The following is a 27,502-nucleotide window of genomic DNA, read 5'->3' as shown; positions in this document are numbered from 1 at the left end:
AAGCGAAGAGGAAAGGTATTTCCTAGGTATGCTCAACAGAACTTTTCGAAATTTCAGACCCAGTGTAGATGTTGGGTCTAAGGGATCAGACTCGTGGCACGGGGTCCCCACAATGGCTAAAGTTACCCAAACCAGTCGGTGGTTGTCAAGAGGGATGCCGGCCCCGACAAAGACTACAAAGAGGGATGCCGGGTCGAAGCCGAACCTAGCGGGATGCCGACAGGTTGATTACCCAAGCAAATCCGTAATTTTGTTGCCTTCTGCTAAAAGTAGGCCAATCCAGAATACGTCTTGGACCCATCTTTCATGGCACAGTTTCGTATGAGGACCCAAATGCGGTTATGGTATCGGCGCAGAGGAGAGCGAGGTGACGCCCTTCCACCGAACCAGCGCGCAATCCTTGGAAGCTTCACGACTAGGGCGATCCTTCTTGATCACGAGGACTAAGACAACATCCGCCTGGAAGGCCGAACGCTACTTGAGGGGCGCCGTGTATTCGACACTGTGTATGGGCACTCCAAGCAATCGAGGGAACCACCCCGCGCACCTCTGCCAAGTGGCCGGTATGTATCTCTACTTAAGCCTCAGTGTGCAATCTTTTTGTAATAATTGAATGTCAATGGTAAAAAACTATTTAACGTAACGGGTCAGGACAGAAAGAATGGAAGTTGAGAGTATAGACGTAATATTAAGCCAGATAACGCGTGGAGCTGTTAATGAATATGTATTCAAGGCTCAAACTGACAGACCGTCCTGCTGAAGAGGAAGAAATGTCATCAATTGCTTGATGAAACACTGGTCGTTATAATAACCAAAGAACTATGGCTGATGTAGTTGAGAAGTATGCATATACCTCCTTAGAATAGATGCATGACCTTTTGAAAATGGGATGACTTAGTCCAACCTAAGGTTAGACAGAAAACTATCCTTATAGATATGCTCAGATTGTTTAAAATTACTTTCGTTGTAAGCTAGAGGCTTCCAAGGGTTTGTCCAGAGATGTAGCTCTAGCGGCTTTAAACAGGACTGGGCACTATTTCGAGCGAGAAATTCTGACCAGGTATAATTCAGAAACTAGAATTGTCACTTGGTAGCTAGTACACAAGTCCATAGATGGGAAGGCGCTCATTGTATTGAACTGTTATCTTATCTATGCGAAAGTACAATACGAACGAACTATACACCAATTTTAGGATAATCTACATAAACACCAAGGATAGTTCGTTTAGGAATGATTAGGTTGTATACATTGTCAGTGGTCTCCTGAACGCCAAGATACGCCTCTATAGAGCACTACACGTCCCTCAACGCATGCAGAACTCACACAAACTATTCCCCAAGCACGGTATTCTCTAAAGAACCCGATTCCCGGCTCCAGAGCCCGGTCCCGAGGTCATCAATAGTCAAATTCAATGTAAGGCCAGCATCTGCACACGCACGGCATAACTCGTCCTGCAAGTCCTCCCAACCATCCATATAATTCTGGTCCCAAAGCCGCCACGTAATCGTCTGCAACTCCGGGGTATACTCACGCCAGTTGCGGAGAAACGGACGAATCAGATCCTTCACCTGATCCTGTTCCCATTCGAAGTCGCCTAGGCCTCTCAAGTCCTCGCGCAAGCAGAGATGGCGCAGGGTCTTCGGCAGAAGAGGCCCCAGCTCAGTTTCGTGCCGCCAGTACCAACCCAAGAGGACGGGTAATGGCAGCTCGGCTGACTGGAGATTGGGAAAATGGTGTAGAATGTTGTGGAATGACTCCTTGATGTGATCGCCACTCATGCCCCAGTAGCGCTCGCCCAGGTTGGAGGGATAATACTCGACTCCTAGGGAAAGATGTCGCAGGGTCTGTTTTACAGACTTGAGGGCTTCGGCTAGTGAAGGAGGATCATCTATCACATCTTCGGCGCCCCAGGCGTAGGCCATTCCAAGGTGCAGGGTTTTTAAATTGGGTGCTCGGGAAAGCAAGCAATGCACATCTGGGTCTGAGATCGTGGTCCGTGCAAGGATAAGTGTCTCCAGTTTATTGAGATTCAGATTGGGCACTGTTTCCTCTAGGCCTTCAAGATCTCGTAACCATATGTTTAGGTAGCGCAAAGATGGCAGGCAAAACCAGGCCATGAACTGATCCGGGTTGTATGCGGGGTAACTGTCAGGATCCTCATCTTCGTCCTCGGCGATGGGGACATTGCCGCCATAGTCAACGGTCTCAAGGTATTGGAAGGTTGAAAGCACTCCATTGGGAGATAGTAGGGCCTGCTTCAGCATGAGGCCCGGGAAGCCATCCCACCAGACCAACGAATAATCTAGATCCAACTTTTTGAGATTATGAAGTTGAGAGATGAGGATAGCTGCATAACAGTAGATGTTTCCACCACGAAGGGGAAGACTCCATATGTCAATGTCCAGTCCCGCGCGCTGGACTATGTCCATCGATCGGTCAATCACATCACGGAAGTTCTCTGACTCCACTTCCCAATCGATGTCCGGTTGGGTGTCTTGCCAGTGCTCTGATTCAGAGGCAGACACGAGGCTCATGTGCTGGATGTAAGTTGCCAATTCGGGGTTGTGGAATATCAACCGCAGTAGCTTCAAGAGGCGGCAGAGTGGCCGTGTGGACCAGTCCAGGGACACGTCACGGTAGGCAAACGGCGTAGCCGATATGTGTAAATCTTTGCATGTCGTGGCCACTGCCAAGGAAGTCTGTGAAGGTAGCTGGTCCAGGATTGAGACTAAGCAATCCGTGGGAAGCTGGGAGAATGACCTGCATGGGTTAATGTCGTGTTTGTTTGGTGGGAGGTTATATTTTACATACATTTTGTGGCGAAATGCGGGGCAGGTCCTGCAGGAGAAGCGGTTGTGGCGCGTTAGGGTGGAAACCCTTATTGTAACCGCGCCGGCTATTTTGCGTCGACAATACAGGGCGACGACAAGAGTTGGGGGGAAGAAGTGTAAGGGGACGTTGAGTAATTGAATTGTCATATGCGAAAGGGTCTTTTAGCGAGAGGTTTAGTGATGCCGATCATCATCTTCTTTATTTGCTGTGTATAAATTTTATTCAATCCCCTCGGCTCGTACCGAAGCATGCATCGGGAACTACCCGACCCCGTCGGCAAGGTCGAACGTCCATGCTCTCTTCTGGCACTATATCCTAACACGAATGCACCTCACTGCTATTTTCTCGCTTAGATCCGTAGTTTTAGTTGTACGTAACAAAGCATGTTCTCAGTGGGCAGCTAGATCAATAGCTTTTCCGTCGATCCACCATCGTACGTTTGGCCATTTGACGAAAACACGCGTTTAGATAATATCAAAGGCTGATCCCTAACTTGCAGGAGAAGATGATATTCAGCAATATGTCCACCCTCCCTATATGATGATGGGGTTTGAGATGCACTGGACCCTAGATGGCGAGAATTGTCTGTGCAGGTCGCTTTGATATCCTGCCAAAGGCCTCAGGGCCATACCAAGAGCACTAGCAACTCGTAGCTCCACACTCGGAGGCGCGTTTGATTCCGTTGGGGGCGAGAGATTCATATGCCTAGAGACAAGGGAAGACTCTGCTCAGGGGAAGCAGAGCTGTCAACATCTGGACCCAGGGATCAACGTCTTGGTATCCAGAAGGGTTTCATCAAAAGGGATCAGAATGGATGGTAACAGCATTGTAAAAGGCATAAATACGCATGCGTTGCACCTCTCCTCTGTTCATCGTCACAGCAGTCATTCTTTTATTTATCAAACATTCATTTAGTTTCTCTTGTATTTTCTCTCCTTTATTCATTCATTCAGACTTTCTCTTATTGAATCCTCGAGCTCTGCATCTGCTCAGGAGGCCTACTCCACAATGCTGCTGCCGAAGCTCTGCTATCTCTTTCTCTTGTTTCTGGGCCTCGTCGCGACTTCGCCCGTGGCTCTAGAAGAAAGAAGCCTACTTGATCCCCGCCCTCCCAATCTTGCCGATATTGTCAAGGAACAAACGCCCAAAAACGTCAATTTTGGCAATTCAAAACTGGAAAAGAATAAAAAGTTTCTTCTGTATCGTTCGGTCGTCACCTTTAAAGATGGTAACAAAGTCGAAGATAAACACATCGTTGGTCTTGCCAAAGCGGGCTGGGACAGGATGAATGAGTTGTACAACGCAGAGACGAACCCCAACAGAGCCAACAGGCCGACCGTCATGACCGCTATGAAGGTAGACAATAAGGTCTATCTTGCGTCAAGTGTCACGGGCGGAAGCGGCAATTATATCTACCAAGGTTTTGAGGATAATGGATACGAGGGCGAATTCACTAGCGTATTGAACGCCGCACCGGATGTCAAAGCTGCCTTGGAGGCAGTCAGCGCCGAGAGTAAAGAGAAAGATAAAAAGACTACGGATAAGGGCAAAAAGACTGCTGCCAAGGTGGATAAAAGGACAAACGGGCAACAATCTGCCGCGGGCTCGTCGAGTGGCCAAGGGGCAACAAACACGAAGAAGAAGCAACCAGCAACTCCCAAGATCGCTCAACATACTATGAATGCCGGGTGTGGCGAGGTGATGGCATCCCTAGAGTATCAGATCGATCAAAAAGGCGCTGCACTAAGAAACAAATCTCCTAAGCCAACGATCGTTGCATGGGAAGGGGAGAAAGGTGGCAAACCTATCAAAAACAAGTACAACGGTCAGATCACGGATGGAATGACAGGGCAGATGAAGCCGCCATGTGGTAATAAGTCCAAAGATGGATGCGGAAAGGGCTGGGGCTGCAAGGCTTTTACCGGGGAAAAAGGCATGAATTTCAAGGTGATTGAACACGTCAAGGACCTAACGGACCAAACAATCATGCTTCCTGGCACAGAAGGCTTTCCTCAGATTGTGGCCATAACTCATCCCTCGTTTCCCCCGCCTGACAAGTATAAGCCAAAGGAGACTGGCAACAACGGCAATAACAATAATAACAGCAATAACCGGAATAATAATAACAGCAACAATCGCAATAACAACAACAACAGCAACAATCGCAACAGTGGCAACAGGAGTCAAGGCCACCAGACCCCGGGCAGGACTCATTGAGCCTAACTACCAAGCATGCTTCATAGTATGGAGCATTTCTTGGCAGCATATCTAAAACTCTCCTGTTAGATAGTGGTCTTCTGGGCAGACTCTTTCAGATAGAAACGATTAGCCACCAAGCTCCTTCTGATCGATCTGTCATATCTCTCACGATGTCGTTATTGCATGCCAAGTGCCCTCCTGATCTGCAATGTCTGGGTATTCTAGTCTAGGTCACGGGGATTAGTTAGTTAATAGGCAATGTATATAACTAATAGGGTGATACCAAGCATTTATCAGCTTCATCAGTGCTCACTTGTCCTCCCTGTCCTTTCAATGATCAAACTTAGAGCATCAATATGTTTTAGAGTCATTCTCTCTTTACGACCTCAACAAATGGAGATTTACTCGCTCCTCCTGATAGAAAGAAAACAGGACGTCTCACTGCAATAGAGCCAACACTCTAGGGCCAGTAATATTAAGAATCGGAGGCTGGTCACACAACTGTGTTCTTAAATTGCCTACTTCTCGAGTATTAGCCTGCTACAGGTATATCAGAAGTGAAGTTTAGGATGTCAAACAATTCATTACCACTTGTATATTCACTTAAAGCTAGATTGATGTACTTTACATTGGTAGCTTGCTGTAACAGGGGTAAGCTATATAGGTGCGATCTAGGGCTTTCTGAATTACAGATTTAGAGTAATGTGACCTTTTTTTCTTTTTTTACGTATCGCTGAGAAGGACGGCTTGGACGGGAAGTTCTAGCTGAAGGTATATATCGACGTGAGAACTGTTATACGATACTAGAACATAGAGCACCAGAATAGGTGATGCTGTTATGTCTAGTAGGTGCGTGACATGGCTGGCTCGTTCATCACCAAGCTAATCCAAGAATCGTGTCGGCAACAATAGACATGTATCTAAAAGATCTACTCATCTGGTCTCAGCAGACACTCTATAGATATTCCCTGGGTTATACGTATGTATGTACATACTACGTCAAGCGCCCTGGATGCGGTCGCCTCCTTGGCACTTGCTTAGGCCCCCAAATCCGCGTCAAATAGCCATTGGGGCTCTTCTCTTCAGCTGCATAGATGAAACAAACTTGGCTAATTGGGTCATGCAGGGATCTGGCCCTTCTAGACATGCGAGCTGAGCTAGTATGGGCCCATACGTGGCTATCAACTCCAACAGAATATTGGGCATCGTCGCTATAGTTATTTTGACGCCTGGGGGGAACCATGTCTCGTCGGTGTTTCAGTATCAACTGTGGTCAATCAGTGGACAAGGTACCCCTATACGCCTCCAGGATTGTGATATAGTAGAAAGGAGTGGCATACACCCAGCAAGGCAGGTAATTCTTAAGTACTGAGGTATAACAGACTATTGTGGCCCAGCTAAAGTTGGGTCAATCTTCTACATACCCCACACACTCACTAAATCTTTGTCTACGTTGCCTCGCTTCGGACAATCAACGACTCGACTTCTTTCTGCCTTTCAACCTGGAGTACCTCTCACCATCTTTGCTCCACCCCTTCGTAGTGGGGAAACCCTACTAACTCCGCACAGGATCCCCATCAATGTACCCCACTACCAAGAAACCGCTCATTGCCTTCCTCCTTCTCGCAACCTCGCTCCCAGCCACCCTGGCTGACTGCAACAACGGCAACCGCGAGCGCTGCGGCGCCCCGGGCTACGGCGAATGCGTGGCAAAGATCACCGGCACATGTCCAACGGAGTGTGAGGGGACAGCCTATTTCCCAAGCAAGGACTGCATCCTGAGCGCGCACTCGCTGTGTACGTTTACGTGCTGCAGGTTCACTGATCATCCTGGCTGCGAAGCTTGCGCGGAGGCGGCGGGGATGGCTGCGAGTGCCATGTGTGGTACCATTGATTGTCAGTATAAGTTGGAGGATTTGGGGGATGTCCTTGAGAAGATTGGGTATGTGTGGCCGGTTATTTCGCATGATAAGCAGTTATTAGCTGGGGTAGGGGAGAAGGTTACTTTAGTAGTTGGGAGTTTACTACTATTTTGTTTGGGGGTTGTGTTGTACTGACGGTATTGTTCGTGGGAACTCTATGAAGGGTGCTAGGGTCTTGGGAAGGATTAGATAGTAGTAGTAGTAGTATTAGTAGTAGTAGTAGTAGTAGTATTAGTAGTATTAGTAGTAGTAGTAGCATTGATTCTATATATATTGTTCATTCATTCCTCGGCGCTTTTCCAAAGGCTCTATTGATATAATATTATTTACTAAGGAGGTCCAGCTGGTAATAGAGCAGCGCCTGAAGTATCAGGCAATCGCCAAGATTATTATTAATTAAACTTCATTTAAATTTCTATTGCCCCGGGATCTGGATCTCAAGGACTTAACTTGGTTTTGTAAATACTGTCCTAATTATAGAAGGGGTTGTAGTTCTGTTCTCAACAGTCGGTGATTGGTTGGTGGCCCGTATTTAAGACGTGCTTAGGCTACGAGGTTGATGATCGCCAACTGGCATCTCATGGGAATTCCTGACCACCACCAACAAACGTTTAGCAACACGGCAACCAAAGAATATACCGTGTAGTGGCATGGATATGTCTTCCTCTGGCCCCCAGCATTTACCTCCCCCACCGCCGCCGCCCCCATTGATCGGCAAAACGGCCCCCAAGCGACCAACAGTAGCATCAGCGGGACCCACCGGGGCTTACCTGGTCGAGTTACTCATTTTTAACGGCTGGCCTTTTAAAGACCACTGGGCATACTGGGTTCGGTCACCGTCTGATCCTGATATCGGTGTGCAGCTCCATGCGACCGGGGATGTAAGGAACGGCTTCGAGTTTCAAATCAAGCGCCACTATGACTTCCACGATGACAACAGTGAACGGCCCTCTACCCGAATTCCCTTACAGTGGATCGATGGGAAATACTTTGAGGAAGGGTTGATGATGAATAACGGGGTGTTGAAACTTGACAATGTGCCTGTCTGTGGTTTTGAGGCAAGTGTACACAAGGTCAAGGTTCCGGGGAAGTCTTTAAATACGGTCACCGAGACTGTAAGTACAGCCAATACTTTAGAATATATCGGTCGGATCTGTTTACTAGAGTATGCTACTAAAATACATTCCCAGGCCATGTTGGAAGGCAGGAAAGCGCAAAAGGTGAACCAACGGAACTGTCAGACATGGATTGTGGAGTCTGCCGATCAACTTGTCCGGGATGGGATGTTTAGCCAGGAAGTTGCGACATATCTTCGTGCTATTGAGCAGTGAGACACGCGGTTTACATAGAAACACGGTCATCTATCGAGTTCCTAGGAACTGCAGGTATAGGATTTTGTTGTTACCTGCGGAGAAGAAATCGAACGCGATCGTATGAGTTGCGTCTTCTGGAGGCGAAGCAGCCCCCTCAGCCTTGCCGATCAGGACCTGAAACTGCCAACCACTGCTCGCAATGCGGGCAGCGGGCTTGTCCGGAATCTGAGTGGGTATCGTGCCGTGGGATCCACTAGAGGAACGGAGGCTAAGATGGCACTAAAGGGGCGCGTCCAGAGCATTGACGTCTCCCGCCCGTTTCCTGGGCGCTACTTCGTATTTGTATTCGAAGACTTCGAGAGATGTCAAGTACCGCATTCATTCAATCTGGATAGACGATCGCAGTGGAGCAATACAGGTCAAACCGTAGACCCGCAAAAGTGTCTGCCTATCAATGCTTAATGGCCATGATAAGAGATCTTAGTAGGGGCCCCACCCGGGCGCTCAGACAACGCAAGTGGATGCATTGGGTAAGCTTACGAACAATGCGAGCGGGGGGAAATTATCGCAGGGTAATACGTTCATCTCCTCCGAGGTCAAGAAGCAGGGATCGACGAGAGTCAAGAGAGTAAGGCTGAGTTGGAATATACCTCGTAAGCCCTAGGCTGGATAGGGTATAGAGCCACCCCGTGATCATCCCACGCCTTTTGAGTCCAGCATTCTTTGTTTTCGTGAGACTGTCCACATCCCTCCAGGTTGTAATCCCTTTCACGCGTGGCCATCATGCTCACGATCCAGCTGGAAAACCAATTGGCCTGCTATTCAGGACATGAACACCTTCGCGGTTGCGTCGTCTATCATTGCCCGAACCCGATCGACATCCAAGAAGTTCGGGTGAGCTTCTACGGCCGCGCCAAGGCAAAAGTACAGAAGGTCAAGGGCGCCACCGCGACCTATCGAAGCAAGAGCATTCTCTTCCAGGAGGAAAAGACTATAGCCACCCCTAACGGCGGCCAACTGGCCCGGAATACGTATGAATGGCCATTCGAGTTTACCTTCCCGTCGCAGGTGGAATCACCCGCAAAATGGCCCGAAAAGGCCCCTTTCCGTAGCGATGAACACCATCCACTGCCTCCATCCTTTGCGGTGGATGTAGGGGATGCCCAGCGGAAGCTACACTGCGTCATTGAATATCGCATCGAGGTTCAAATGTTCAAACCGCAGAAGACCTTTCTGTCGAAGAAAGCACCATTGTATACAGAGGCACTGCGGGTCAACTTTTTGCCATTGGCAGCACAGTGGGAACCGACGGATCATGGGGATAAACTAAGTCGAAAGCACAAAGACGACGTGTTCACCGTGCGCAGCCTCCTCCTGCTGCCGGAAAATCGGGGACGAAGTCTCAAGGTCGGAGAGAAGTTCCAGTCCTGGCTGTCAAAGAAGCAACTCCCTCAATTTGACTTCAAGGCATCTTTCGTATATTCCACCCGGGTCCTGCAGGGCTCGCCAGTTGCATGTATGTTGGACGTCATCCCGTGTACGGACGGCTCATCCATGCCATTTCCGGGCATCACGTTGCAATCGGTGTCGATTGCAGTAATGAGCCGAACCTCCGCACGTGCTTCTCAGTCGCTAAGGGGCTCAATAACGGGAGAGGTGGATGATCGATTGGAAATCTTATCAAAAACGTCACTAGGCATGCCTGTATTGGGGCAGCTCGATTTGAACGAGACATTCGGACCGCTCATATTCAGACATTCAGACGTATCCTTCAGCACATTCACCATCAGCCGGTCCTACCGGCTATGCGCGTCCTTCACCTTTGAGTGCGTAGGAAAGACTTTCGAGTTCAATGCGAATGACCTCGAGTTCTTTATCGTCTCAGATGTCATTAGTCCCACGGTACAAATGACTCCCATGGAGCAAGGCACTGCTATTACTGGGGTTTTCGAGCTTGCGGACACCACTTCCCGGCGTTCATCATCGGATGAGTATGATGACTCTCCTCCCTCGTACTCGATGACGGCTCCGGATCCAGAGAAACCGCCGACAAAGAACTAATAGAGCATGCATGCTGCTCTCGGTACACTATTCAATGGAGTGTTAGGGTAATAGTTATGGATCCGCTGGTTCTGTTGAAGTAACTGTTAGTTTTTTGGGAGGTCGTTAGACATGTTGCATCGATACACTGCATAGCACAATAATACAGGAAGTAACAAGCTCTCTCATCTCACTGTTCCTTCTTCCACGGCACATCAGTGTACTGCAGTGATCTTCGTTTGCACAGGGTAAGCTCTGTGTACTAGCTTGCTCCAAGGAGGAGCAGAACGGTGCTTAGGCTAAACAACACACGAAATCTTTGCCAAGCTTCCCATTTGCCGAAGAACTACCGAGGTCCCTGGCGAAGATCCTTAATTTCCCTGAATGCTCAGTTGTGTGGGCCGAATTAAGGTTGCAGCCGAGTCTGGATTCTTCAGACCCTGAGGGATTACCCGGATGAAGCTTACTAGTCATGCCTGTGATGAGCCGATTTAGCCTATGGTAGGACTATGAAACGCTCCATGAGGCGGTTATTGGCGAGTAGGGAGGTCTTAGCGTGGTGGAACACTCTTGGCAACGATACTCGACGAGTACCCTCAGCTGAAGGAAGCATACTGTTCGTGGACTGCTCGTATATAGTGGTTTGCATACATCGTAATTCAGCCGGCCTAGCTTCGGCTATCACCGTCAACCTGCAAGGCTCTCGGCACATTCACCGGATGTTCGTCAAGCCAGCAACGGAGAGGATCACCGACATGCCTAAACTGAAATCATCCTCCCGGTAGTTCTCCACACTTGGCATCCATGGTTGAGACAGGGGCACAGGTGGAGTATGTCCAGCCCTGCTGGGAAAGCTATATAAATACCGGTCACCTCGACGAGGACTCGACATTGTAATCTCATCGCAGAACAACACAACCGAAGCAACCCAATCCAGTCCCATAACATGGTGTCCTTCTCATCCATCCTACTGGCGTGCTCCGCCGCACTCGGAGCACTAGCGACTCCCATCGACTCACTGCCCGAGGAGTCCTTCAACGAAACTGCGGCCCACGACCTTGTCACCCGCTCCACGCCCAGCAGCACCGGCTACCACAATGGCTACTACTACTCCTTCTGGACGGACGGCGGCGGCGACGTGAACTACGTCAACGGCAACGGCGGCTCCTACAGCGTGCAATGGTCCAACGTCGGCAACTTCGTCGGCGGCAAGGGCTGGAACCCCGGAAGCTCCAGGTATGCACATCCAGTCTATGATCATACACATACCCATACGCAAACCCAAACTAACCACCGACCCAGGGCCATCAACTACGGCGGCAGCTTCAACCCCAGCGGAAACGGCTACCTCGCCGTCTACGGCTGGACCACCGACCCCCTGATCGAATACTACATTGTCGAGTCCTACGGCACCTACAACCCCGGCAGCGGCGGCACCTACAGGGGCCAGGTCACCTCCGACGGCGCCACATATGACATCTACACTTCTGTCCGGACCAACGCTCCGTCCATCATCGGCACGGCTACCTTTACGCAGTTCTGGTCTGTCAGGAAGTCGAAGCGTTCGGGTGGCACCGTGACTACGGGCAACCATTTCAACGCCTGGGCGCAGTATGGCTTGAAGTTGGGCACACATAACTACCAGATTGTCGCCACGGAGGGGTATCAGAGCAGCGGGTCTTCTTCTATCACTGTGTACTGAGGGTTCGGTGCTGAGTAAATGAGGTGTGTGGTTGGACCGTCGAACTCTTTGTTGCACTTGGTTGGCAAGGCCTGGAGTGGGTAGTTAGGTTATGGTTGGATGGTTAGTTGCGGCTTTCCTCGATGTTGTTCTTCAGCTATGTTCCGTCTGTCATTCCTCATTCAAGTAGGCCATTGACGCTTTGCAATCACTGTATATCTCCAGTCACTCCTTGTATCCAGAATAAACTGAGATGGATTGGAGGCGCACCTCAGACCACAAACGATTTATCCATCAAACCAGCAGACTGCACCTTAATACCATAAAACCAACATATATCCCACAATCCCAGCCCGAACGTCTAGCTCTTCGCATAAGTACTCACCCCCCTCAATCTCTCGCCATAATACCACAGCAACAACGGCGCCGGAATGCCAACCACAACCGCCACGCACGCGAGCAGCGTATTTCCCCACGCAAAACCAAGGCTACCATATCTGCAAGAGACCATTAGTCTAGCCGTGGCAGAGAACCCGAATCAACAGGAACAAAAGGAATGGTAATATAAGGGAACTCCGAGAAAGAAAGAAAGAAGAAGAAGAACCTACAAGCTAGGCGCCACCAGCGGCAACCCAAACCCCAATAAATTCCGCAGAACCATTACACTCGCCATTGCGCTGGCCGCGTATACCTGGTACGTATCGATCAGGTAGCCCTGGACGCAGACGAGTTGTACGACGGTGGCGCCGGAGTAGATTGCTGCGCCGATGTTTCTATGTAATCATTTCAGTTCAGTATGCTGTGTTTGACGGCTTATATATCTTCGAGAACAGGGATACATACGGCATAATCCAGTGTATACTCGTTCTCGCGCTCCACCCGTACCAGAATAGCCCGATGGGGACGACGACTGCGATGGCACAAAGCATCGGCAGACGGAACTCTGGTTTCGGCTCTCCGTTATTCTTTGCTCGGAGGCGTTGATAGAGTCTATCCGAGAAGCGGACGCCGAATTGCGTGGCGATGGCGAGTCCAACGGTCATCGAGAGATAATTCAGGGAGCCGATGGATACGGACTCGTGGTAGATACCTGTCCAGACGTCGGGGAAGGTGGCGACCATGAGGTAGAGGATTCCATTGAGATATGCGAGATAGAGGCTGAGGACTTGGATGATGGGCTGGGTGGTTAGTAGACGGAACGGGCGGATGAGGTTGCCCTTGAGGTCGTGTGTAGAGGCGCCATCGTGCTCGGTGTGAAGGTCGGGGTTTTGTGTGGACTTGCGCAAGCTTGCTGCTTTGCGTTTCAGCAGGACGGGCCCGTAGGTCTCGCGCAGGAGGATGAGTCCGACTATTTGCACGGCGGCGATGGCGATGGAGATTACGTAGAAGCACCACCGCCACGAGACGTACTGACCAACAAAGCCGCCTGTGATGGGGCCGATGGCTGTTCCGATTAGAGGTGCCAGGGTGAAGACTACGATGGCTTTGCCTCGTTCGTGGGCGCCGAAGAGGTCGCTGTTCATTCCGCTGCCAATCTGGATGTCGGGTAAGCAGTGGAGATAGATTGGAGTAACTATGGGAATACCCACTCCATAAGGGCCAGCCGCGCCTAAACCAGCTAGAAAGCGAAAGATAATTAACTGGGTTGGCGATTTGGCAGCACCACACGCCGTGTTAAACACGATATAAATTACATTCATCGTTAGTAGAACTGGCACTCTTCCGATCATCTCTGAGATTGGGGCCGTGAAGAGCGGCACGATCGCACTTCCGAGAAAGAAGACCGATAGACTGAGGATTAGCAGCGTGGTAGAGGAAAAGCTGAGGTCTTCGTGAATGGCGCTCAATGCTGGGGCAACCGTGGCAGAGGACATGGAGCTCAACATATTATACAGTGATATTGGGACAAACACGATCCACTTCCTTCTTGCGGGCCAATTCTTAGGGTTTTGAGGGTCAGCCGGGCCGTCCCAAGTCACCAGATTCGGACCAGTGGGAGGGATCAAAGGGACGAGATTCGCCAGTCCACTAGATTCTGGGTGCTTTTGTGAAGATGATACATTATTCGACATGGTGCCAGATGTTAGGCAGTGGGTGAGCGCCCCAGGAGGTAGAAAGACTTGGATATCGGAGGTAAGCATTGGATGACGGGGGGAGCAGGTGTGATATATCAACCATGGCCTCCTTAGTATTGCGAGATATAGCAAGCTTGGCCTGCAATTGGCCGTACAGCGTTATTAATAAATAGCGTGTTCTGGGTCCCCACACGACGCCGTCCATCCGTAGTGCTTATTTCCGATATGCATAGCTTCGGCTAATTATGTTGGAAGCTTGGTTCACTGGTGTTCAATCCAAATGATCTTTGATTAATCTGCGCAAGTGTCTATTTATGCGTTGAACATATATAAGGCAATAGAAGATCAGGAGTAGCCCTCATCGATAGGTCAACCGACCGAACTGTTCACCCAACAGACCAGCGCCATGATTCGCCGCTGTACCTTCTGTAGAAGACGATCTACTACACTCGCCTGTCTCCCAGCGCACATCATCCTCGATGGTCTGTACCATAGCACTCTCTCTAAGATCTCGCATGCTCTCACTCGGTGCTATCATCCTTCCGTGGCCTCCATGACGTAGGTCTTTCAAGTGCCCTGAGTCAAGTCCGGAATGCCCGGTCGCATTCGCGCTCTGTTTTCCTGATTTTGACGTAGAACCATCCGTCGTGCCATGTGTCCCAGAGACTGAAAGTTCGAAAAACTCCGAAACAGTGCCAGCCATCATTCCGGTTTGTAGCTCAGCGAGAGCCCGCTTGAGGCTCAGGATACATGTGCATACGATAGATGCACATTGTATCAATTGCAGCCATAGCGTCGGCATGAGGATATGCCACGGTTGGTCCAGCGGTGTCAAGTGGAAGACACGGCGAAGTGACACGATATATGGTATAGTCAGGACAGGAACCCTGATATGAGCATGCGAGTTAGCCCAGGGCCAACAACAACAGAACAAGCAGGCAAAAACTACTCACAGGACGCGCAGTCCAAAGAGAGCGCAGATTTGGAAGCACTTCCACTGCGACATCTGGACTTTCCACATCAGGATCATAGGTAATACGACGAGACCTATGTCAAGCAGTATGTGACACATAGCTAGGCCCGTGTAAAGTGCCTCCTGGTCTATGCATCTGGCGAGATTGACGTCCCACACCTTGGGTTGTGCACATTCAACCGCTAGAGCGATTGTAAAAGCCATGGTCCAGGCTCCAATCAACCCTAGAAGGATTTTACACGCGAGCAGGACTGAATTAAATGGCTTTATGGAGATTAAGAGGAATGCAACCGCCGCCTTGGAGCACGCTAACACGACAACGGCGAGGATCTGGCTCGTGTAGAGAAACTATAGCATGTCAGTTTGTTAATAATGACTTGTGGATAGATCAGGACCTGACGTTGCTATAAGACTGGAACACCACGTCACTTAAAGTATTTCTGTGCTTACCGATACCGCTCGAACTGGCAATATTCACACAGGTGGTTTGAGGAATGAAGAGAACCTTGCAGGTAATGTCAATATATTCCAGCTAAAAACATAGAGGATGGAAAGTTACCGTTGCCACGGCGAGGAATGTATCACTCCAAGCCAGTGAGCGAAGAATTCGCACCCGCGAGATAAGCGTCACAGTAGTCGCCAAAGCCGCAACAATCAACAAGATGGTGCTAGCGGTGATCGCCCACGCTCCATGGTCCTCAGGTGAGACGGGGAGAAGCGGTGGTAGGATCTCTGTAGAGTTTGCTGGCATCGCATTGTACAATGCTCTTCAAAACTGGGCACCAGTGCAGATGCCAATGGCAAAGGATGTGTAACAAAATACCAGCCATTTTTCTACCCCTAAACTGACACAGTGGACGACGCAGAAGTACTGACTGGGGTACTTGTTGGCCAATATAACATCCTTGTAGGGTTGCAGCGCTAATGAGCTGCTAAATGGTGCTGTTACTGTAGACTACGCAAGGATGTTCGTGATTAGCGTGTTGAACTGCATACAGGGAGCTAGGGTTTAGCCCGCCTGTCAATTAATCCTTTCCTTCTCCCGTTGCGTCTTTTCCCCTCAATTTCCTTTGGCTAAATTCTCTGTTTCTCTGTTTCAACCTTTGCGTCCTTGAGTCTCTTACCGTGACATCCAACACGTCAATATTCTTCCACATCCAATCCCATCAGATGTTGATTCGCTTCCAATATGGAACAGCATGAGATGAAGACAGTTGCAGAAACAAATATCGACACGCCGGCAGACAAGCGCACAGGTTCAGCCGTTTCAGATGACAATCACCATCATGAGACGGCGGGTCAGGCGCAGATAAAGGTGCGGTGCTCCAGGCTTTCGCACCAGTTGAGCAAGGAGGGATGACACGAGATATTACCAGCGCCTTTTCAGCTTCACGCAGATGTTCTTCTTCTCGCTCACCTTTATGTCGAGCTGGGAGACTCAAGCTTTGTACGTATTTGTGTCTCCTCCATTCCTTAGCGGTACTGATGTGTAGTCACTAGGAATTTAACTGCGGTACTAACAAACGGCGGACCCGAAGCTCTGGCTTGGGGAATTGTGATTGTCGTCTTTGGAGCTTTGGCGCAGTGTGCTTCGTTGGCTGAGATGGCATCAATGCAGCCCATTGCGGGAGCGCAATATCATTGGACATACTATCTGGCACCTGCGAGTCAAAAGAGGTTTATCACCTGGATGCAAGGTACTTCACAGCATTGCTTCCGTCCATCAGTAAGTCAGTGTGCTAACATTTAATTCGATATAGGCTGGATTACTTGGTTCGCCTGGGTCTCACTTCTTGCAGGTGTAGCGAATACCACGGCGACTACCATCCAGGGCTTAGCGATCACAAACTATCCGGATTACGTACCGGAACGATGGCATTTGACTCTCATAATCTTTGCAATACTAATTGTCGAGGCTCTGATGAATATGTATACCTTCCAGCTAATCCCATGGATTGAGCTTTTGGCTGGGGTTCTTCATATCGTCCTCTTCATCATTTTCCTTGTGGTCTTCGTTGCGTTGGCTCCACGCCATACCCCGGAATATGTATTCTTAACAACGCAATCCCAGTCCGGCTGGAGCAACACATTCGTCTCATGGAACATAGGGCTTTTAACACCAACATGGGCGTTCGTCGGTGAGTCGCGGTAGCCACAGCCTGGTGTTCGAATCCCAACTGATTGTTGTAGGCTTCGATGGTGCAGTGCATATGAGTGAAGAGGTCCGTCGTGCGCGAGAGGCAGTACCCCGATCCATGGTCTGGTCCGTCGCCACTAATGCCGTCCTTGCGTATGCCATTGATATATGCATGCTGTTCACGATGGGTTCGGTCCAGGACGCACTGAACGCCAGCTTTCCCATCATCGAAATATGCCAACATGCCACGGGATCCACGCGGGCAGCCACTGCCATGGTTTGTGGGCTTCTAGTCCTTGGACTCTCCGTAACCCTAGCTAGCATAGCATCTGCATCCCGCCTCACATGGGCCTGGGCCCGGGACGGCGCGTTACCCAAATGGTTCTCCTACGTACGTACGCCTAATCGAGCATCTACATTGCAATTGACAAGAGGCACCCCAACTAACCTCTGAAACAAGATTGACCGAAGACACAACGTCCCTATCCGCGCCGTATGGCTGCCCGTGTTCATTGTTATGATCCTAGCCTGCCTCAACATCGCAAGCACCGCCGCCTTTGGAGCCTTCATAGCTCTCTCATCCATAGGCCTGTTCGTGTCCTACTTCATCGCGATCAGCTGCATGGTGCACAACCGCTTCCGGAGAGACCCAGTGCCAATGGGAAACTGGAATATGGGTAGATGGGGCCTTCCAGTCAATATCTTTGCCCTGGTTTACACGGCCTATGTCACTGTCTGGTTAACATTCCCTTCGTATCGGCCTGTGACGGGCGCGAACATGAACTATGCGTTGCCGATTTTCGCTGCGTCAACTTTATTCGCTTTTGTGTATTGGTTCCTTCAAGGTAGAAAGAACTGGCCTGGGTTGAATAAGGAGGTCCTGCGGCTTGTGATTGAAAGGGGTGAGTTGCACCTGTTGTGACCTTTTGCGTGTGCAATGAACGGAGTTTGTTCTATATCTTGGTTGCTTTCTTCAGTCAGCGGAGGACCAAAAAGGATCCACGGCAATGACCCCCAAAACGAGTAATAGGTAGGGCGTTTTGTGATGTGAGATAGTTTAATAATACCGTGACTAGACTATAGGCGGATATACACACTTTGCCAGGTCTCTTGGTTATTCAAAGAGCCCGTAATATCTGTGATTGACATTCTAAACCGGTCAGCCACAGCCAATGCTTGGTCTCCTGTTAGTAGATCAGATTTGTAGGTAAGCCCTAGCCCAACATCGGTTGGTCCAATCGTAATGGTAGCGATAATGCCATACTATTCACAGCGGTCAGATAGGACTTCATATAGTACGCCGTAGGGACGGCTAGTATCATACCTCTGTCGGCTCTAGAGTTTCTAAGTCCTTGAAACAAAGACTCGCATCGGAGCTGTCCATAGACAGTGGCTGCTCAACCGAGATGCACGTATTGAACAACGGCTGGCCGAAGTATCCTGAGAAACGTAGTATCTCAATGAGCGAGCAATGCTGGTTCACCAATCGGTTCCCGGTTTCTATTTGATTCCTCCGTAATATATCCAATAGCGAGTCCTCCCTGCCAAAGTGAAGCTGACAAACTAAAACATTGAAGAAGGGCCCTATTATACTATCGACATCAGGAATTCGGGAATCTCTTCCAGATATGAGGGTCCCGAAGCACACGTCATTGGATTCAGTATACCGCCGCAATATTAAGCCCCAGGCTACTTGTAGAACATTACTCACAGTGAGTCCATGCGTAGTGCAGAAATGAATCAATGTGGCGGTGCTAGCGAGTTGCTTTGTAACGACCAGGGTCTTGCTAGGTGAGTCTTGACATCTGAGCCTTGGAAAAATACAAGGACTAGCACCTTCTAACTGCCTTCTCCAGTAGTCGATGCGATTATGGCGATTTGGTAGACCCTGCAGCCAGGCCACTGCTGAGCTATATAATGGCCCAGGGAAAGAGGATAGCTGTCCATCGTATGCTTGTGCTAGCTCGCGTAAGATGATCAAAACGGAAGCAGCATCAAGAAAGGCATGCCCGCCCTCGAGCTTGCAGAATACACGGCCGGAAACTGTTTGACAAATACTGAAGGCATGTGGATAAGATATGTTTGTTCCGCTTGGAAGAAAGGGCTTCCGCAACTCTGCAATAACATCTTTATCTTCGCAAGATAGTATGAGGACATCTGTTATATACTCTTTATGCACGACATGTGCCTTCGAGTTGCTACCGTCACACAGTGGACTATCAATTAGATGTGTCCGCAACGCAGGGTGACGACGGGCAAGGGTAAACCAGGCGTTGCGCAGTCTAACCGGGCATACCGGAGAGAGCTTGCTGCTAGTGGTAACTTCCCATATAGTGTAGGACTGGTAATGAAATGGACGCAAGGTTTGCGTTTGCAGCAGTCCCTGATGAGATTCACTGCAGGGATATACATCCTCAATGGAGTCCATGCTTTTAATATCATATGTCGCCATAAGTACGGATTCAAGTCTTTCCAGACCGCGATCGGAAGTCAGAGAAAGAAGGGAAAACCGCGTGTCTAAACTGCGGTCACTGCCAGGCGTCGATGGAGGCGTATACGAAGTGAGAGGCCGCAAACTTGACGCTATCTGTTCGATAGTTCTCCCATCAAATATATCTAGTGCTGTCAACGATAGCTGGTGTTTTCGACAGAGGGACACGACCTGCATGGCAGATATGGAATCCCCACCGAGAGTGAAAAAGTCATCCTTGGGACTTATATTCTGCGGATCCATGCCCAGGGCCTGGGCAACAATCCCCCGAAGACGTACCTCTTCCGGCAGTATATGATGGTCGATGCACTTGACAGGATCCATCAAAGAGTTTAAGAAGTCAAGAGTCATCGATGAGGCTGCTTCGCATAAATAAAGTCGATCTGGTTGGCCGAGTGGATTAAATGGTATAAAACTGACCGGAAGGCATAGCGATGGAACCATGGAACAAGGGAGAAATCGTCCTAGACTCCAAATCAACCGCTGAAATTGCCATCTGACCTTTTCAGTAGGTCGTATAAATAAACGTGATATTTTTGTCGGCTCACGCATTCGCTTCGTTTCGCAAAGGAAAATAGCGGTACTCCGTTTGGAACCTCCGTTCGGTGCTATAGCGTCAACAATAACAGTTACATCGCCACCGAGAAAATCATAAGCCTTCTTCTCGATATATGAACTCCATGACTGGCTTTGCCGAAGTGGATAAGAATATGGGTCTGAGGGAGATGTAATGATGCTCCGGATTTCCAAGGTTGGAGATTTGATTGTCATGTCAATAAGATACTCGAATTGATCCAACAATCTCTCCATATCTTTAGCAATGACAACAGCATTGTCAAACATGGCCTTTACCGACAGCGTGTGAGTCCCAAGTTCACACACTAGAGTTAACGGACAAGTGCTAAACTTCGACTGCTCATGCTCATTGCTCTCAAATTCCACGAAGATTTCGGATGATCGCCGATATGTGGCAGGCTGTATGATCAACAGACTTTGGAATTGGCAGGCTCTCGCCGTCTCGGTACCATATGACTTTATGCGCCGTAGCCCTGTCTGCTCGAAAGGGATGAGCATTGCTATGTGATTTTGCATGAGCGCAAGGGCATCAGCTATATTCAACGTTCCAGAAAGCATTGTCCGAAGAGGGAATGTAGCAATAGTCGGACCGGTAGTTCTATGTACTCCGGCTACTGGAGCATTGCGCCCGGTAACAGTCAGGCCGAACAAGACATCCATGGACCCAGTGCGCCAGGCAATAAGCAGGGCGAACGCAAGTTGAATAATTGTTGATGGCGTGCAACTGCCACCTAGCCACTCGGATACGTGGATCTGGCGATGCATCGTGATGATAGAGTTGGCCATGTGCCCGAAGCTGAAGGGCGGAACAGGGAATGGCACTGCTTGCATATCTTTAAATTCAGAGACCCAAAAATGCTGAGCACTTTCGTAATCGCAATTCAATATGTGCTCAATGAACGGGGCGAAAGGTCGCTGGACTGCATTCAGATGTTTATACGCATCTTCAACGGCCCCAAGAATCAGAGCGTACGACCATCCATCGAATATAGCATGGTGCATCGTCAGACAAAACGTCGGGGACTTCCCTCCCACGTTATCAGTGATTGCTAGAGTAACGAGTGGTACACCATAAGACATCAAACGCCCTGGTGATTTATTTACGCCGTGGACTAAATCCCACCGTGATGGTTCTCCCTGGCGAAGGACGACTTGAAGAGCCCCATTATGAGAATGAACAATGCGAGTTCGCAAAATTGGATTTGCAGCAATCACTATTCTCCATGCTTCCTTCAGACGAGGTATATCCAGTTGCTGCGGGAGTTGAAAGTGAAATTGGGCCTGGAACGCCCCCGGTCGTTTTGAGGTGTACGCCATTAAAGCTTCCTGCAAAGGTGTGCACGGGTAGATATCCTCAATCTGTTCTGGGAAAACGGAGCATTGCTCAGCTGCTTGAACGATATACGTGGGTTTGCTCCGTGGATCAAGCAATGAAAAGGCTGGGATAGGTAATTCGATGCCGCTGGATGTCTGACGAGTGCAGTCCTGTAATTTAGAAATAGTCTGTTGTTTAAACACTGATTCCACCGTCATCTGCAGGCCCTGGTCTCGGGCGCTTCCGACAAGTCTGATAGCACTGACTGAGTCGCCGCCCAGCTGGAAGAAACTGTCACTGGGCCTAATCTTCTCCTCGGGAATGCCAAGTACGGCAGAAAAGAGGCGTCGCAGTTGATCTAGGATGGGAGTACTCGGTGAGTGAATCGTATCATTGTGCATTATTGGATAGTAAGCTCTGAAATCGTTCTCCGAGATACGTTCAATGGCTTCCCGTAGAACCTTCCGATCGACCTTCCCTGTCCGTGAGATGGGGATAGCTGATAACTCGATGTACGCTGCAGGTATCATATGCCTTGGAAGCACATCTCGTAAGAGAGTATTTGTTTCCCGGGCCTTTTCCTGAAACACAACACTTGGCGGGCGTAGGAGCATTGCGCAATCAATATGAGCGGAGCATTCTAGTTTTGGAGCAATAAAGAGAATCAAGATAGGTTTACGTCCTGCAGGAGCAGCGACCTCAGCGGTAATCACAACATTACGGAAGTAGTGCAGTGCCTGATGTTCAACTTCGCCGAGCTCCACCCTCTGTCCGTTCAACTTGATTTGGGTATCCTTCCGTCCAATATACGCGATTGTTCCATTGGAATTATATCTGACTAGGTCACCGGTCTTGTAGAACCGGCAGCTGTCATTAAGGTGGAACAATGACGCCCACTCTGGGTTTGTGATGAAAGCATTTGCTGTCAGACATGGCTGTTTCAAGTACCCTCGTCCGACGATTGGGCCGCCTATAATTAGCTCTCCAACACAACCAACTGGCAGGAGTTGGTGGTGGTTGTCTTTTGATGTAATCCAGCAGGTGCCACATGGCGAGAGCCCAATGTTCCCCGGGTCTTGAACGCATGACTGCACAGTGGACACGATAGTGCACTCTGCTGGTCCATACGCGCACACGAGTAGAAGCTTGTCCTTCCATAGAGAGATATCATTAGGTAGCATAGGCTCTCCTCCCATCACAAGAGTTTTGACCGTTGGAATATCGTCCGGCTGCCAGAGTCTAGCCACCGATGGCGTTAGCTCCACCCAGTTAACCCTTAGGCTTCTGACGGCCTCCTTCAAGCTATTGACACGTTGGGATTCGGACGGAATACAAACACATCCACCTAGCAGTAATGGTGTCAATGATTCGTGGATACTGACATCAAACGCATATGACGCGAACAGCAAAACTCGAGATGATTGATCAAGATTCTGCGCCTGACTACTCGCAATAGCGTTGGTACAGAATGAACCATGCTCTATGATGATGCCTTTCGGCGCACCTGTAGACCCTGATGTATACACCACGTATGCTGCATCATGTGAAGCTGTCTTAACTGGTTGTATCGCAGGATGTGCCGCCTTTTCGAGATTATGATCACCGATTAAAAGTGTGCTACCCGAAACGCCTATTGACAGCTCTTGTGAACAAATTATCACCTTTGCATCACTATTTTCACATATATCCACCAGCCGTTTGGTCGGATAGGATTGGTCCAACATGGAAAAAGCAGCGCCTGCTTTGAGTACCCCGAGCATGGCAACGACAGCCCATTTGGACTTCTTGAAGAGAATCGGAACGACCGAATCAGTAGTAAGGTTGTAAGGCTGTAGTAGCCATTGTACAGTTGAAGACAACCTATCAAGTTCGCGGTATGTTAGAGTTCCATCCCAAGCGCAAATTGCCTGCGCGTCTGGTTGCAACATGCATTGTAGGCGAAAAAGGGTGTGAATGCAACTGTCCAATGGACCAGCTGGCGCACCGCCATTCCATCTGGCTATTTGATTCTGGTTGTGCTTGCTTAGCAGACATGAGTCGGCGAGTGGTCGACCTGGACTGTGTGTCAGGCAATGTGTTATGTGCTCCAGTGTAGTAGTAATATTATCAGCGTGAGCGCTGTTGAGAGCAGAAGAGGCATATCGAAGCGAAAGCTTTAGCGCAGGTGAGAGGGGGTCGACAAGGAGTATAATATCACTGAGCTGAATGACTCTTGATTGATTAGCTTATATGATAACGACTGACCATGATAGGCGTCACCTTTTCGATCTTTCGCAGTGACTTAAACTGGAAGGCTTCTTGCGAGTCATTGGGGCTAAACACAATACAGGTGTTGAATAACTCAAGACAGGCACAATCCTCCAGTAGCCATCGTCGGGTTTGCCTCAGAGTCACGGCATCCGACATTGGCAACTGCGGATCTATCGCCGCTTCCCACTGCTGTACGCTAGAGAGGTTGCTGGCTTCACATGGGAAGACCCCAAAGCAAACGTTATTAGAGTCTGTATACTCCGCGAGTAAGATAGACCAGGCAACCAGTAAGGTGTGATAGAGAGAGGTTGTATCCTGTTCAACTTCGACCTTGGGACATATTTCACTTTGTTCAAAGGCGCCACAGTCGTTGATTTTGTTCACAGTTCCGGAGGTAGCCAATCGTGGGAATATACATTGACATGAAGCATTTCTATTACTTTCACCTGTGTTCAGCATTTTCATCATGGTATGATATATTATCAGGCCTGTATGTAAGCAAATACAGCAGCGAGAAAACGAGTGTGACCTCTACATTGAATGGGCCAAATGGATGGATATTTTTGGTCTCATCAAAGCAGGGGAGGAAGCATGCCTGGATAGGATCAATATTGATATCGGAGGGTCAGTAAGGAGGTATAATGGCGAATATACTACCCTGCGTCTATAGGACATGGGCATTGTACATATCATTTAATTTCTTCACTCAGCTTCCCCTGTGCCCAATTAGCATGCATTAGTGCGAAGGTATGTTGATGCTATGAGATTGAACACACTGACCTTGTACAAAGACGGGTGGTAATAGCACATTCGCAGTTACACATAATCCAGTCGGTACCTGGTCTAGGTAAATACCTCTTGACCTAATCCTTAAATCACTCAGTCCAAGATCCTAACACGCACTAGGCTACCCAGCAGCCTGTTTCCATTGTTAATTATAGCCCACCACCAGTGGACGACTACAGGCAGTCAAGCACCATAACATGTATCCTTAGCGGGGGGTACTATTGACTTTTGGAATGCTTGAAGAACGACAGTCCTCACTGAGACGGCACCACCAGGCATGATTGCCTTTCGTTTTAACATGTTGGGGAGCGTTGAGTAAGTCACTAATCCACTAGAGCTGGCCTTATTCTAGTTGCTAGCCAAGCGTGTCCCTAGCAGGGAACAACGAGTATGGTGTGTTACCAGATTATAGCCTCTAGGCCTGATGTAGGGTGTTATTCTTATATTATTTCAGTATAGATTTGCATGATATTGTCAGCATGCAGCAGCCCGTCGCCAATAAGCGATACCATTGCCTGCCAATATTCGTAGGTACCAGCGACTATCTCACAGCCAGGGGTGTCTAATCCGCGGCATGATACACTCTACTTGACTCTAAAGTAATAATTGGTGACGGTGTCTGACTAGGGTGATAGATTCGTAAAGACGTACACCATCGACTATGTGGGAACCCCAGGCTTCTGCTTTCCCGCTTCTCGTGTAATAGCTAGTCGTACTACTTGTGTCTTTGTGATCTGCAGATTATATTTCCGTGGCTCCGTAGTAAGTCTCGGGATGAAAGAATCGGAGTATTGTTTGAAACGTCGCACTGTGCGATGAAAGAATTATGGCTATGTGCATCAATTTACTGTGTTGAATGCCCAACACACAGTCACCTATATTTCGAGTAGCCGGAATCATCAATGATACCCACCATACCTGAGTCTGCCTTACACTCTCAGACCCCCCATGTAAGCCTTTGTAACGGTGTGGATTCAATATATGCTATGTCTTCTAATTATACATGACAGGAAACCAAATATGGCACAAGGTTGCACCAGGTGTACGTCATGAATGATGGGAGCATGACAAATACGCTCACCTGCGGTACATCATAGGAAGGAGTTCTAGTGTCAATATATTGTGCAAATATTAAAGGGCGTTTGGGAGGGCGTGCTCCACAATTACGTGTCCATTTTAGGACACATCTCCTCTAGTACTTGCTAGATGTTGGTTGATAGTGACCTCGTGGTCCTACGCTGCACAGCCTCTGGGTTAAATGACCTTCAATGAGGGCTTAACTACTTCCTTTTCCCCAGCCAGGAACCCAGTCACTTTTGCACAACTCGTTCAGCTTCCCCTGCTGCATTGATCGAGGTCGCCCACCCATGTAATGCCAGCCTGACTCTACTTCTAGCATGTCTCACATTAATTTCACACCCAACCTCCATAATTCCCATATTCTACACTGGCTATGACTACCTATACGCTTTTGAAACTTGCTGATGCGCCACAAGCATCGAGTGATAACAATGAACCAGAACTATGTTACCTTCTAAGCAAATATCTCAGATTCCCAAACTTTGACCAGCATCAGTGGTGGCATAACACGGCACCAATGCTAGGGAAGCTCCTGTCACAATGCAAATACAGCGTGCACCAGCAGTATCAATACTTGTGCCTCTACGGCTTACACATCCTACCGTTTATGGGGCCATGGCCTGATATCGAGCGTCGTAGGCTCTACAAAAGTGTCTTCAGCGGCCTGGGGCCGCTGGAGTTTAGCCAGAACTTTACAAGGTTTGGCAAGACCGTTCGAATCGGCTTTGAGCCGACATCCTTCTCCGCTAGTACCGGTCACGATGTATGCAACAGGCATGCGCTCGGCGAGGCCTTGAACCGCTTCGAGCAGCTGGGTATGAAACTAGACTTGCAATTATATCACCAGCTAGTGAGTCAGGTGTCCGTGACGGACGAAGAAGAATATATACTTCAAGACCGAGGAATACTGGATGATGAGCCGGCCAAATCACAAAGCCTTCTGGCACTAGACTTCAACGGCAATGACGTGAAGATCAAGCTATATTTCTATCCACAACTCAAATCTTTAGCCACCGGTATCTCTCGCGCGCAGTTGATGTTCAGTGCAGTGCGCAATGTGGATAAAGCGGGTGCTTTCAGGGGGTCTATGGACATGATCGAGGAATACTTCGCCTCAGCCCCCGCTACTACAGCTCCATACTGGGTATCCTGTGATCTCGTTGAGCCTCACAAAACTCGGTTCAAATTCTACATTGCACAGTTTCAAGTGAGCATTGAGAATGCCGTCAGCCTGTGGTCTCTTGGCGGTCAGGTAACAGATCCCGAGACGATGACAGGGCTTGCTATGCTCCGCGATCTATGGAATTCTCTCGATATCCGGGATGGCCTGCGTGAACAGAAGAACCGACCTGGAAACCCAGGCGATCCATGCAATGTTGTCCCAATGCTGTTCAACTTGGAGATATTCCCTGACAAGGCTTATCCACAGCCCAAGATATATTTCCCCACTACTGGAATGAACGATATGGCTGTCGCAAAGACCATGGTTGAATTCTTTAGACAACATGGACTTCATGAGCATGCTCAATCATACATTGACAATTTGGCCTCATATGTGTAAGTCCGTCTTTTGGTCTTTTATGACACTGCTTTTGGAGATAGTCTAACGATTTGAGCCTTAGACCACATATGGAAGTCAATGACTGCACCGACCTCCAAGCATGGATATCCTTCTCCTACTCTGATGCTACTGGACCCTATGTTACTGTTTATTATCACTAGTATTGTACCGTAGAGGTTCCCAAAAATAAGCCTGATAAATATCACCATGAACCTTGCAATGTATGTGCCCACTTAGCCAAAATACATTCTACAAACCTCCATAGAGGTG

The 27,502-nt window shown here is 49.0% G+C and overlaps 10 protein-coding genes across 10 annotated transcripts; 6 read left to right on the top strand and 4 right to left on the bottom strand.

Annotated features, from left to right (window-relative positions):
* Positions 1 to 1,329: 1,329 nt before the first annotated feature.
* Positions 1,330 to 2,535, bottom strand: ABOM_003396 (F-box domain protein; the record flags this gene model as incomplete). The annotated part of the gene is made up of 1 exon (XM_022530526.1): positions 1,330 to 2,535. The coding sequence occupies one exon, from the start codon at positions 2,533 to 2,535 to the stop codon at positions 1,330 to 1,332; it is 1,206 nt and encodes a 401-aa protein (XP_022392141.1).
* A 1,306-nt stretch (positions 2,536 to 3,841) lies between these two features.
* Positions 3,842 to 5,050, top strand: ABOM_003395 (uncharacterized protein; the record flags this gene model as incomplete). Its single annotated transcript, XM_022530525.1, has 1 exon — positions 3,842 to 5,050. One exon carries the CDS (start codon positions 3,842 to 3,844, stop codon positions 5,048 to 5,050), a length of 1,209 nt encoding a protein of 402 aa, XP_022392144.1.
* Positions 5,051 to 7,610: 2,560 nt separating this feature from the next.
* On the top strand, positions 7,611 to 8,285 carry ABOM_003394 (uncharacterized protein; the record flags this gene model as incomplete). The annotated part of the gene is made up of 2 exons (XM_022530524.1): positions 7,611 to 8,069; positions 8,145 to 8,285. The coding sequence occupies 2 exons, from the start codon at positions 7,611 to 7,613 to the stop codon at positions 8,283 to 8,285; spliced, it is 600 nt and encodes a 199-aa protein (XP_022392143.1).
* Positions 8,286 to 9,050: 765 nt separating this feature from the next.
* Positions 9,051 to 10,328, top strand: ABOM_003393 (uncharacterized protein; the record flags this gene model as incomplete). Its single annotated transcript, XM_022530523.1, has 1 exon — positions 9,051 to 10,328. The coding sequence occupies one exon, from the start codon at positions 9,051 to 9,053 to the stop codon at positions 10,326 to 10,328; it is 1,278 nt and encodes a 425-aa protein (XP_022392138.1).
* Positions 10,329 to 11,253: 925 nt separating this feature from the next.
* On the top strand, positions 11,254 to 12,009 carry ABOM_003392 (glycoside hydrolase family 11 protein; the record flags this gene model as incomplete). Its single annotated transcript, XM_022530522.1, has 2 exons — positions 11,254 to 11,543; positions 11,610 to 12,009. 2 exons carry the CDS (start codon positions 11,254 to 11,256, stop codon positions 12,007 to 12,009), a joined length of 690 nt encoding a protein of 229 aa, XP_022392137.1.
* Positions 12,010 to 12,592: 583 nt separating this feature from the next.
* ABOM_003391 (MFS transporter) lies at positions 12,593 to 14,060 on the bottom strand (the record flags this gene model as incomplete). The annotated part of the gene is made up of 2 exons (XM_022530521.1): positions 12,593 to 12,761; positions 12,832 to 14,060. The coding sequence occupies 2 exons, from the start codon at positions 14,058 to 14,060 to the stop codon at positions 12,593 to 12,595; spliced, it is 1,398 nt and encodes a 465-aa protein (XP_022392140.1).
* A 361-nt stretch (positions 14,061 to 14,421) lies between these two features.
* On the bottom strand, positions 14,422 to 15,787 carry ABOM_003390 (uncharacterized protein; the record flags this gene model as incomplete). The annotated part of the gene is made up of 4 exons (XM_022530520.1): positions 14,422 to 14,950; positions 15,017 to 15,384; positions 15,437 to 15,541; positions 15,596 to 15,787. 4 exons carry the CDS (start codon positions 15,785 to 15,787, stop codon positions 14,422 to 14,424), a joined length of 1,194 nt encoding a protein of 397 aa, XP_022392139.1.
* Positions 15,788 to 16,225: 438 nt separating this feature from the next.
* On the top strand, positions 16,226 to 18,095 carry ABOM_003389 (amino acid permease; the record flags this gene model as incomplete). Its single annotated transcript, XM_022530519.1, has 6 exons — positions 16,226 to 16,351; positions 16,413 to 16,483; positions 16,537 to 16,733; positions 16,797 to 17,174; positions 17,227 to 17,564; positions 17,634 to 18,095. 6 exons carry the CDS (start codon positions 16,226 to 16,228, stop codon positions 18,093 to 18,095), a joined length of 1,572 nt encoding a protein of 523 aa, XP_022392064.1.
* A 155-nt stretch (positions 18,096 to 18,250) lies between these two features.
* ABOM_003388 (nonribosomal peptide synthase) lies at positions 18,251 to 23,961 on the bottom strand (the record flags this gene model as incomplete). The annotated part of the gene is made up of 3 exons (XM_022530518.1): positions 18,251 to 18,436; positions 18,498 to 23,756; positions 23,815 to 23,961. 3 exons carry the CDS (start codon positions 23,959 to 23,961, stop codon positions 18,251 to 18,253), a joined length of 5,592 nt encoding a protein of 1,863 aa, XP_022392065.1.
* Positions 23,962 to 26,044: 2,083 nt separating this feature from the next.
* ABOM_003387 (putative dimethylallyl tryptophan synthase) lies at positions 26,045 to 27,232 on the top strand (the record flags this gene model as incomplete). Its single annotated transcript, XM_022530517.1, has 1 exon — positions 26,045 to 27,232. The coding sequence occupies one exon, from the start codon at positions 26,045 to 26,047 to the stop codon at positions 27,230 to 27,232; it is 1,188 nt and encodes a 395-aa protein (XP_022392068.1).
* Positions 27,233 to 27,502: the final 270 nt, after the last annotated feature.

The sequence above is a fragment of the Aspergillus bombycis genome (assembly GCF_001792695.1).
Source record: "Aspergillus bombycis strain NRRL26010 chromosome Unknown contig00016, whole genome shotgun sequence".
Lineage (NCBI taxonomy): Eukaryota > Fungi > Ascomycota > Eurotiomycetes > Eurotiales > Aspergillaceae > Aspergillus > Aspergillus bombycis.
Note: the sequence above shows the minus strand (reverse complement) of the source record. Positions and strands in the feature narration are given on the sequence as shown.